The sequence below is a fragment of the Vitis vinifera genome, chromosome 9, assembly GCF_030704535.1.
Source record: "Vitis vinifera cultivar Pinot Noir 40024 chromosome 9, ASM3070453v1".
NCBI classification, from domain to species: Eukaryota; Viridiplantae; Streptophyta; class Magnoliopsida; order Vitales; family Vitaceae; genus Vitis; species Vitis vinifera.
In genome coordinates this window covers 6,064,354-6,076,678 of record NC_081813.1, presented here as the reverse complement: position 1 = coordinate 6,076,678, position 12,325 = coordinate 6,064,354, and the positions used below count along the sequence as shown (strand labels likewise).

At 30.8% G+C, this 12,325-nt stretch overlaps 1 protein-coding gene across 1 annotated transcript; it reads right to left on the bottom strand.

The window, feature by feature from the left end:
• Positions 1-8,718: 8,718 nt before the first annotated feature.
• Positions 8,719-11,789, bottom strand: LOC100241235 (disease resistance protein SUMM2-like). The gene has a single exon (XM_003632757.4). The coding sequence runs from the start codon at positions 11,660-11,662 to the stop codon at positions 8,945-8,947; it is 2,718 nt and encodes a 905-aa protein (XP_003632805.1). The 5' UTR covers positions 11,663-11,789; the 3' UTR covers positions 8,719-8,944.
• Positions 11,790-12,325: the final 536 nt, after the last annotated feature.

Sequence of the window (12,325 nt, the reverse complement as noted above, 5' to 3'; positions counted from 1 at the left end):
AAGCTAGAAATTTTTAGTTTAAGTATTGGCCATTCTTCCAAATAATTAGATGGCCTAAAAAATAAATATACTATCATTTTTAGAGTTTTATCAAGAAAAATTACACTTTTTAAAGGTGTCATATATATTAAAGGTCCATGGTTATGAAATTAGTATATTTTTTTCTTAATAATTGGGTGTAATATTTATTACCTTCATGGTAACTAACCCAAAATGAATTGTAGCTTCTTCTTCTTAAAGTTGGCCATGATGAAACTTAGATTGGGACATAACAGAGAATTTCAAGAGAAAACCATAATTTCCTATCATTTCTCATTTAAATATTTAATGTTAATACTTTAGAACTTTTGTTCAAATATGAAAGTAACTATAAATTAATTAATTTATGTATTATATAAAATGAGGGAATTATTCTATTTTAAGTCATAGCTACTATTTAACTTTTGAGAGAAATATATTTTGCATGATTCACCCTTTCATATGAATAATAATGAAAGAATTGTTATGTCTTAATATATAAAATTGCCTCGAAGGGATTAATAGGTAGTTGAAGTAATCGACCCTAAATTTGGTGTTCTTTATCAATAATATCAATATTGAGTAAAATTTGATGAATCCCATAGATTTCCAATCACATAATAAACACAAGATATAATATGGAAAAACCAATTAGTAGGGTAAATGTAAAAAATCGTGGATGGTTTCTTAACTGTTAAATAATTTTGATATTAAGTAAAATTTGATAAATCCTATAGATTTCCAATCACATAATAAACATGGGATATAATATGAAAAAACCAAACTAGTGACCTAAATGTAAAAAATTGTTGGTGGTCTCTCAGCTGTTAAATAATCTACTAAATATGAGAAAATAATATATATTTTTACTTGATTGAATGTACCTATTCTAGGAAGTCTTATACCAATAGTACTTACATTCCTTTTCCACATTCCTCACGCGTTACTCCCTGTGCTCTTTAGTAGATCTCTTGAATCCCTTATTGAAATTTTGTTGTATGAGTCTTGAACCCTTATTATAGACAAAAGGTTCTTTCAAGAAATATCTTAAAAGGTTCAAAAATTGGAGTTACAACCTTTAAGAATGATTATATTCTCTAGAGTTTTTGGAAGTTCTCAAAATTTCAATCAAACAAAAAACTCTTTTATATTAGAAAAACCCTAACAAACAATTGTAAAGAGTTTCTTAATTTTAAAATATTTTTAAAATGAGATTTTTGAGTTAAAAAGAAAGTAGGAAACAAATTTAAAAGTCCCAACATTTAAATGCCAACAAGGATGTTTGAATGTTTGTCTTGATCCAAATTTTTTATTTTGAGTTTTTTTTTTATCTTGTCCTAAACAACGAGGTTTAGGCAAATTAGGAAAACCAATTCATAATGGAGGCCTAATATTAAGCCCAAACATTTTAACCAATTTTAATTTTTTTAATTGATATTTAAACATTAATTGTGTTATCATAAAATACTATAAATATCAAGAATTACCATTGATATGGGTAGACTCGGTAATGAAATTCATATTTCGTAATATAATTACCATAATAGAGAAGAATGTTCTTATGATTAAGATTTCCTACATCCGGTCTCCTTAGATTTACGTCTTTATTTATTTATTTTCTATAACTATAAAATTGTTAAGAAATTAGTTAATTCAAGTAACATATGAAAAGAAGGCATTATTTATTCTATTTTTAATCATGATTTTTAATTATTTGTTTATAAAAATATTTTGCATTTAATTATAATTTATTGTCCACTCAAGGTTTTTTGGTGGAAAAACTAGTCCAATTATGAAAATTTAAAATTAAAGTATAAGAATTATGATCCATAATCATCTAAAACCTGGAAAAAAATTGGTAAATTATTTCAATTACACCTTGATAGTTAAATTAAAAATTACTTGACAATACAACTGATTATTAATGAGAATATATTGGGTATCTTTGTTGTTCTAAGCTCGTTGATGTGGTATTATAATATTAACGAGGACTATTTGGCCATATGAAAGAAGACAAGATGCTATTGCAAATTTTTTTTTTCTATTATTACAGTTGTATCATCTAATAAATAAGTATATCATGAAAAAGCATAAGGGGGAGTGACTTCATTCAATTATTTCACCCCTATGGATTGTGACTCAACCCTTGTATATTCAATGAATCAATGAATAAATTAAGTGGAAATAACAAACATTGATAGAAATGATAATTGTTATTTATGATTAGTTAGAGAAGTTGTGGGATTAAAATAATAGTTAGAGAAGTTGGCCATATGAAAGAAGAAAAGATGCCATCAAATTCCTTGTTTACTATTCTAGGCTTTATCTAAGTAGACCATGATAGAAGATAAGAGAGAGTTCACTTAATTTAATTATTTAGCCAATATGGTTTCTATGACTCCGCTGTTGTATAATATTTAATGAATAAATTATGATAAATAGCCTAGGAATGATCAAAGTTGATAATAAATTATCCAATTTTTTTATTCTATTTTCTAAATCGTGTTTCTCTAGTGTTACTAAGACGTATACAAGTTTGTTTTTTCTTCTTATTTTTATCCTCGCTGTCTTAGTTATTCAATTAAAATGCTACTTAATCTTATTAATTTATTTTACATCTTCGCATCTTCCTAACACTTCCTTAATATTTTATTTTAATATGATCTACAAAAGTTTTTTATAGAAGCATTTGTGACTAAAATATTATAGGTACCATAATCGACCTTAATTTTCAAATATTTCTTACCTTTGGTTACGTGCTTTACACTTTTAATATATTTTAAAGGCATATAATTTAAAAAGATTTTGGATGAACATGTAAAAAATTTACAAAATATCAATATTCAAATTTTATAAAATTATTATAAATATTATACAAAAATTTGAAGAAAAAAAATATGGGATAAAAATTGATTAAAAAATTACAAAAATGTTAGAAAAAATTCTAAAAAGTAATAAACTAATTAATAATACACATATTGAGTGATTCTTTTAAATAAAAAAAAAAATCCTTATATACATATGAGAACAAATATCCTTACATATAAAGATAGTAAAGTACCATACAACTAAAGGATTCTTTTCAAAACTTCATTTGCTGGGAGAATTCAAGACTTAATTTATTGGGAGAACAACTTGTAACCATTTCTTATTGTTGATGATTAGTTAGAGTACGTAGTTGAAATGATTCTTTTCAAAACTTAATTTATTGGGAAAACAGCTTGCAACCATTTGCTATTATTTATGATTAGGTAGAGTAGTTGTTGTGGTATTAAAATAATAATAATAATGAGGATGATTATTTGACCACATGCAAAAATACAAGATGTTGTTGCAAAGATTCTTTTTAGAATTACATATAGCTTTATCATTTAATATAAAAAAAGGTATATATATCATCGTAAGATGAGAGAGTTGGACTTTGTCCTATTATTTATTTGGTGATTATGTGACTCAACTCTTGTGTATTCCATGAATACATTAGGTGGAAATGATAATAATAATAATAATAATGGTAATAGACAAATATTTGATGCCTCCACTATAATATAGAATATACAATTATTTAATTTTTTCTTCCTGTTTTAATTTCTAAATTATGTTTCATCATCATTTGACAATATCAACCTGATTTCCTTCTAATTTTATAACTATTATTTCTAAAATTCAAATAAAATGCAACTTAAGTGAGAATCTTATTAATTTATCATACATTTTCAATAAATAACACTCTATATAGATACTTTTGCAAACATATAAGAAACTTATTAATTTATTATATATATTTTTGTATTCAAACACTAATTAATTAGTTAATTATTAAGTACTAATAATTTGAATTCATTTCTTATTTTTATTTTTAGAAATAGAAATTAATAGTCACTTTTATATAAAATATAGTAACTCATACTTACATTATGTTTTTTAAATTTACATTTGAATTTTTAAAATTTTGAAATAGTTTTTAAAATCAATATAAGAGTTAAGAGTCTATTTGACAATGCTTTTTGAAAAACGTTGTCAACCTAAAAATGTTCTTTAAAAAATATTAGGTATTTGATAAAATTTAAACAATACTTTTAAAATTTAAAAGAAATTATTTATAGTATTAAAAAATTACTTGTTGTTTTTTGGAGAAACATTTATAGGTAATTCTTTTAAAAACACTTTCATTAAAGACATTTCAAATTGAAACATTATTTTTTATTTTTAAAACTAAAAATCATTTCCAACTAATTCTTACAACATAATAGTTTGAAATAACGACTCAAACTTTATTCCACATACACAATTACAAGACACTTGTCATACATATAAAGCCATCCATCTCCTTTGTTTTGTCCATGCGTGGGGATTACAAGGATGAATAGAGGAGCAACAAAGGGAGTTTGGGCCCTTCTTCCTATAAACGTAAAAGCAATTAACCACAAATGAAGAATACACATTCCAAGCATCAAATAGGCATGAAAATAGAAGGTTGGGAATCATTCCCTAGCTCCTTATTCTTATGTTGCTTTGGAAAATATTTTCAATTAAGGATGAAAATATTAAAAATGTACAAAATATTAATAGTCTGATTTTACCAATATTTAGAATTACCATGTAAATTTTTTGAAATATTTAACATTTTGAAATAATATTTAAAATCAATATGGGAATTAATATAATTTTTTTTAAAATAAAAATCATATCAAAATGATACTTAGAACACAACAATTTTAAACAGCCCCATACAGACTCAGTACTTCATTATACATAACGCAATTACAAGACACTTGTCATAAACATCTCATAACACCATACATCTCCTTTGTTTTGTCCGTGTGTGGGGATTGCAAGGGTGGGGAGAGAATCAACCCACAAATGAACAATACACATTCCAAGTATCAAATAGACATGAAAATAGAAGACTGTACATCATTCTTAAGCTCCTTATTCTTATGTTGCTTTGAAACGGGGCAAAAAGGAATTTAGAGTAGCTTTGTCCTCCCGTTCTAACTCACTCAGCCACTCTTCCTCTCCTTGAACTACTTCACAATCCTCTACACTGTTTGAGTTGAACGGGAACTTTTTCTTGGTAAGCTCTAATTCTTTGTGAGCAGATAAAGGGCAGTGTATGCCAATACATAAATGAGGGAAAATGAGATTTGAAATGTGGTAGAGTTTCTAAGGGAGCTCAACTGTCCAATCTTAACTTGAAAGATTATTTTCTCAGCTTGTTGCATGCATGGATCATAGAATCAGTTTCTAAGACTTCATTAATTTTATTGGGCTGTGTTATTGTGATGGGCCCCTCTAAATGACCCATGTAGGTTCTTCCATGGACGACTAATAAAAATATGGGAAACAAAACATGCATGACCATCTAGGACCATGGTGAATTAATGTTGGACGATGGTACTAAATGTAAAAGTTTTATTTGATTTGCATCAAAATCAGCCCAATATAAATATATGTTGATTTGGTCCTAAGTGTAAAGCCTTATTCATACCTTATTCATAATGTGTCATGTCTGATGTAGCCCATTTGGAGGAGTTCATTTAATGCAGGTGTAAATTTGTACAACCTCAGGAAGAAGTGTTTTGTAGTTTCTTGTTCTGCATTATAAATGCTAGGTACTGACATACAAAGGTCTTACTAATGTTGGATGTCTACTTCTGTGAGCTAAAATTGTTCTATATGGGAAGTTTGATTCCTACACAGAGTTGGGCTGGTGGAATAATTAATGTGTTTAGTTAGTATATAATAAAAAAGAGGATAGCTCAAAAGCCACTTCTTGTTTGAAACACCTTCCATCATTTCCTAATTTCTTTCCATAGTCCTACCATCCTCCCTCCTCACCAAAAATTTATCTAAGATGGTTGTCTTTGAAGCTTATCCCTATATATGGCAAATCTGCAACTCTACTTACTCAATGGAGCCTTGTTTAAAAACATGGTTTTAAAAATTGGAGTGGATGGACTGCACCATCCTATTCAATTGTCATTTTGACCATAAACAATATTGTTTTGCACATGCCCTGGGTCTAAAAATTAATATTCTAAAATTATTTTAATTAAAAAGTAAAAAATAATTATATATTTATTTATTTATTATTGATATGTGAAAGTTAGAAAACAGTTAGAAAAGTTAAAAGTGTCTTCACTTAAAAAAATATATTTTTGGTTATTTTTAATTATTTTCCTTTTTATAATTATTTTGAATTTTAATAATATAAATTATATATTTGGGAACAAAATGATTATATCAACGTTTCCATTTTTAATTTAATTTTATTATCTAAATACATTGTATATGAGTTGACTAAATAAGGTTTTTTCTCTAAAAAACTTGTTTGCCACCAACACTTTCTTAATCATTTTTAACCTCATATGAACCTTTTTGGGATAACAAACAGTGACAAATAGTAAATGGCCACATTGGATAAAATGCTTTTCAAAAGGGTTAATCTTCATTTGTAGACAAAAATAGCACTTCCATGAGGCTAACCTTTTAAGTAGCCTCTCCTTCGTAACATTTGACATAGTAGAAGACTTTGAAGGGAGAACCTAGGAAGACTAAGAAGGAAGGTAACTAGCCCGCCAGGTAGCCTAGTTGGTTAGGGTGAATGATGGGAGATGTAGTTCCAGTAAGAGGCATATGATCTTGATTTTGAATCTTGCTATTGATGATACTTTGATTTACCTAGTGCCGATTGTTAGGGAGGGGGGGCAAAGGTTTGGGTCCCTATGGAGAGTCCTAAGCATTTAGAAGGTTCTTCGATTATCCAAAAAAAAAAAAAAAAGATAGGAGGAGGGCTACTTAACCACCTTAGAACCTAACAAAGAGGTTAATTCTTCAATATTGGGGACTTTTCACTTTTCTTTGAGCTTATTCTCAATTTTGAGATGACTACACATCAAAACCGAGTCCATAATTAAAAAATAAAAAAAGAAATTTATCATAATGCAAAGAGTAAATGGGAGACTTCCTACCATTTTCTTCCTCTTCCCTTACTTTAAAGTCATAAAAGAAGCCCCATCTTGTCACCTTGGTAACAAAACAATTAAAAGTCTTCATAATTAGAACAAACAAAGAAGGAGATAAGAGGGTCCCTTGTCTCAACCCACTTGGACTTTGAAAGAAACCAAAAAGAGAGTCATTCACAAGCAGTGAAATTGTTACAATAGACATGAGGAATTGTATCCAACATATTCACTCGTTGCCAAATCTCATGATTGTTGGACTTCTGAATATCCAACTTACATATCACTCATCCTCTCAAACTCTTTAGTCTAAAATCTATGGCTTCATTGGCTTTCAAATTTACATCCAAAATTTAACGGCCTTTAACAAAAGAATGTTGAATCTTTGATACAACAAAATCAGCATCCATTTTTTGCTAAACCCCATCTTAAATAGTGTAAAATAGAAGAAATTATTATTTGGATATAAACAAAAAAAAGTGTGATTGGATAGTATGTTAAAATAATAATAAAAAACTTATGTTGGGTAAAATGATATAGGTAAGTTAAGTTAATGCTCCATTGTTTAAATATTATTATATTCCAAATAATTACCCTAAATCAACAATTATTTTTATTAGTTTCACACATTTACTTATTTATTTCTTTTTTATGAACATGAAAATGCTAAGAAATTTGTTAATTTTGGTATTATATAAAAATAAGATATTATTGATTCTATTTTTTTAAATAATGAAATTTTTAATTATTTATTTTAGAAAAAACCTTACATGGATATATAAGATAATGTCATGCACACAACTAATAAAATTATATCTTTAGTTTAAAATACCAAGATATTGAGAGATGGATATTAAACTGGAAAAAGGTAAATAAAAATTACTATGGAGTAAAAATGCTTTGCATTTAATTATAAATTATTGTCTACTCAAGAACTTTTTTGATAGAAAAGCTAGTCCATTAGAAAATATAACTTAGAACACGTTTGAGAGTGATTCTCATTAAAGTATTTTTATTTATGGTACTTTTGTTAAGAGAATCACTTAGTGTATGGTTGGATACATATTCTATTTTTTATTTTTAAAATAGGAAGTCTTATATAAAATATAAGAATTATTATACAAAAACAAGTAAATAACTTATATACTTGAAAACACTTGATTAAAAAAATTTAAAAATTTAAGGAAGTGAAAATTTTTCACTTTCTCAAAATTTTGAAAAAAGTTTTATAGGATATAAGATAAATGAGTTCTTCTATTTTGAACACAAGGGGAGAGCATTTTAGTACATGCTCTTGAATTGCAACAAATAAAAAATGTTTCATCCTCTTTAACTTACTGCAAAATTAAGGAATACATGCTTTAATGTTGTATAAATCCCACACTCCAATTCCCATTACAATATGAAAAGGTGTATTTGATATACACGGATAGGGAACCAAATGGGACCCTTAGCTAAGGTGTCTCAATTATGGTCTACCCATGACTTGGGCAAGTTCTCCCCTAAAATTTTTGTACGAAGTGGGACTTGATTTTTTTTCTCTCAAGAATGCTTGCTTCTCCAAGAACAAAGATACAATTGCTAGTTGATCTAGGAGTACCCTGACTCAACTATCTTTTCTATTTGAAAATATGATTATATTTTTGAAATTATGTACATTAGATTGTTTCCCATCAAAGATATCATGTACATGCTCTTCATTTGAAGTAGAGCAATTAAGGAAAGCCATCGAACTCAATTTTGTTTACGCAAATCATAAAATGCATCTCACAATCCCTAGAATACAAAAAATGTAATATTGCAATTCAAAGAGAAACAACATATTTGGACCAACCATGAAAAGATGCTATAATTGAATGCTTTATTTGGACCAATACCTATTCAGGATCAAATGATAGTTAATTGTGAAAAGGGTCTCACCTAGAATCGCATCGTAGCCTCTCTGAGATTGCTGCAGCCCCTTATTCTCTAACAGGTACGAAACATGGAAGAAAAACATTTTGGGTAGCCTCATCCTCCCACTCTACTTCATTCCACCACTTGTTGTGTCCTGCAATGACAATTCGATTTCCCTTGGCACTGTTGGCGCTGAGTGGCAGCTTCTTTAGAAGTGGACAATTACGTACATGGATTGTATTTAAGTAGATAAATGGCAGGGCTTTCCAAAATATGCTCTTCAATTGTGGTAGATCATCTAACTCAAGTACTTGGAGTTTGACAAATGGACTCAGGTTTTCTCCATTCTCTGCAGATTCACCACATTTACCGGTACCTATTACTTCTTGCATTTGATCACAATCAATTATTGTAAGCACTTTAAGGTTAGGAACAAAAACAAGCCATGTTAGATCCTTCAATCTCGAACACCTTTCGATTCCTAGCCACACAAGGCTGTGGAAACTGTTGTGGGAACTGACCTTTGAGTTAAGGTAATTAGATTCCACTGTTTCCTTTCCTTCCCCAGCCCAATCTATCTCCAAATCTTCCAACGAGCCACATTTTGAGATATAGAGGCTAGAAAGACACTTTGCATTGCTGAGAGATGTTAAATTGAGAGAGCTTGAACCATTGAAATTCTTGAGGCATAGACCGGAAATGCAGATTCTTAGCTTGTAAGAGCTTAGAAGCCTTTTGAAAGCAGAGGCACTTTTTACACTGACGCCTAAACCATGCAAGTACTTTAAGGACTCCAATTCCTGAACCAAGGCTTCATTATCATCAGACAAAATACCATCTTTGAGTACTGTTCTTTCAGAAATTCCAGAGTTGAACATATCAATAACTTGCAACATTGAAAGACTTGATATTAACTGCTCTGGAATTGAAGAAAGTTGAGGCATGTCAACCAACACCAAGCATTTCAATTTATCCAGGTTCTTCAACTCAATTGGCAACTCTTTTATGTTAGTTTGTGATAGGTTGAGATACTGTAATGAAACCAAATTAGAGATTCCCCTGGGTAATTCAGTTATGCTATTTTTTGACAAGTCTAAAACTCTTAGACTTGGCATAAACTGGAAGAAAGTATCAGAGATCATCTTCAAACTATTATCCGCAAGAAACAAAGTTGAGAGATTGGGGCACTTAGGAGACCCTGTTAGTTCCTCAATTTGGTTATCCATCAGTGAAATCCTTTTTGGCCCCATCCATTCAGCAACTTCAGGAGCTTCAGTTAACGTACTGCCGGCCTTCACCAAGAACTTGTCCTGCTCCTTCCCAGTTTCACAACCTATCCACAATGCCATATCACGGATTACATCATGCAGTTTTACTTTATAATCAACATCACCTTCTTCTAATAGACATGCATGAATCAGAGTGCCAATAATGTTGTAACCCTGGTTTTTTGCTCCCTCCATGTCATCAAATTCATCTAAAAAGCCTTCACAAATCCAACGGTTTATCAAACTTAATTTTGGCATTTGATAATCTTCCGGATATAGAGAACAATACAAGAAGCAAGATCTGGAAACTTCGGTGGGTAAGCAATCATAACTGTATTTTAAAAGAGGAAACACTCTGTCCCCCATACCTGGAAATTTTGAGGCAGAGCTTCGTAACACTTTTATTGCATACTTCCATTCCTCCGGTGTCTTCTTACAAGCCATGGCCCTGCCCATGGTAGTTAGCACAAGTGGCAAACCGCAACACTCTTGTGCGACGGCTTGAGCGAGCTCTGGTATCTCAGGATGGAAATCGAGAGTGTCTTCTCCAAGCTTCATTCGAAACAATTCCCAGGATTCTGTCCATGTTAGGCATTCCACTTTGATCTTCTTATCAGCTTCCATTTGAGCGCACACCTCTTCTGATCGAGTGGTGAATACTATCTTATTTTTCTTATTTTGGAATGGGACCCCGACGTCTGATAAATCCAACCGCTCCCATAAATCATCTAGCAACAGCACAAACCTCTTTTCGCTCAGGACTCTCCATATGCTCGTAGCTTTCTCATCTCGACTTTTGTTTTTCCATTTATCATCACAAAACCCTATCTTCTTCCAGATGTCGTCCTGAATGTTTTCAAGGTTTACATTTTTGGAAACTGTAGCCCAGATCACAAAATCAAAATCATGGGTTCTTTTAGTAAAAGCATTATTGATTTGGGTTAAAAGGGTGGTTTTCCCAACTCCTCCTAATCCATATAGGCCGATAATTCCCACTTGTTCTTGATGAAGGCTACTCCAAACCTTACCAATTCTGGAATTCATGCCGACAGTTGCTTGACTAGGCCTTTCACTTAGGCGAGGTGAAGGTAACCTCTCAGCCATCACATCCGAAGGTCTTTGGCTCATTAGAATGTCAACTTCTTTCAACTTTCTAGCTACTCTCTTCCCCAACTTGTATCTGGTCCTGCAACGCCTAGGACAGCAACCACCCAGACATTTCTTCTCAACCTCCTCGGTGCCATCTCCAATCAGTTGAGTGACTTGAGTTTCCAGTGTTTCAACCCTTGAAAGCCACCCTTGTACTTGGTCCAGCGGCTGCATTTGTTCCCTCTCAGCAATATCCACCATCCTCTTCACATCGTTCCTTAACTCCCTCAATCTTTCACAAGCGGTTCCCAATTCTACCAGATTTTCAGGGAGTTTGCGCAGGTAATTTGCATGCTCAGTAGTGCCATCCCAGAAGCTAGAGACAATGCGGTCAGCAGGGAGTGAAATCGAGCAAATGTTGCCCATGGTTTTGTCAACGAGGATTAAGAACTAGGTAGTTTTGAGGGAAATGATGAGTGTGGAGAGCTTTGGGATGATGAATCAAGCAGAAGAGAGGAGTTGGTTTAGAAGAAGATATAGGTATTGGCTTCAACATCTCGTTGAAGACGGTGCTTCATGTTGGGATAAATGAATCTCCATTTTTGCATTTGAGAGTCCAGCTGGATGACAGCCAACCCACCACGTCTATTCACTTCTTTATTTTGCATTTGAGGGTCCAGCTGGATGACGCCCCACTGCCACCTCTATTCACTTCTTTATTGCCCACTACCCCCGGGTAAGCAAAGATTTTTTAGTACAATAGTTTAAAAAGACCATTCCTAAAATATTATAGTGATAAAAATAATTTTAAATTTATTGTAATTTTTGTTAAATAAAAAAAAATTATTTCTTTTTTAGACCGTCTCTTTAAAAAGATGATTTATTTCATTTTAAAAAGATAATAATAAAAAAAATTATCTTTTCAAAAGGTGATTTATAAAATCTCTTTTCAAAAAAATTAGAGAAAAAAATCATCTCTTTAAGATATGATTTCTTAAGAAAAATTAATTAGAGAAACAATTTCTTCATTGATTAAAAAATACATATATATGGAGAAATCATCTATTTTCAAGGCGACTTCTAAAATAT

What these genes read in the sequence shown, in the direction of transcription:
- LOC100241235 (XM_003632757.4), bottom strand. Translation starts at nt 11,662, where the DNA reads ATGGGCAACATTTGCTCGATTTCACTCCCTGCTGACCGCATTGTCTCT.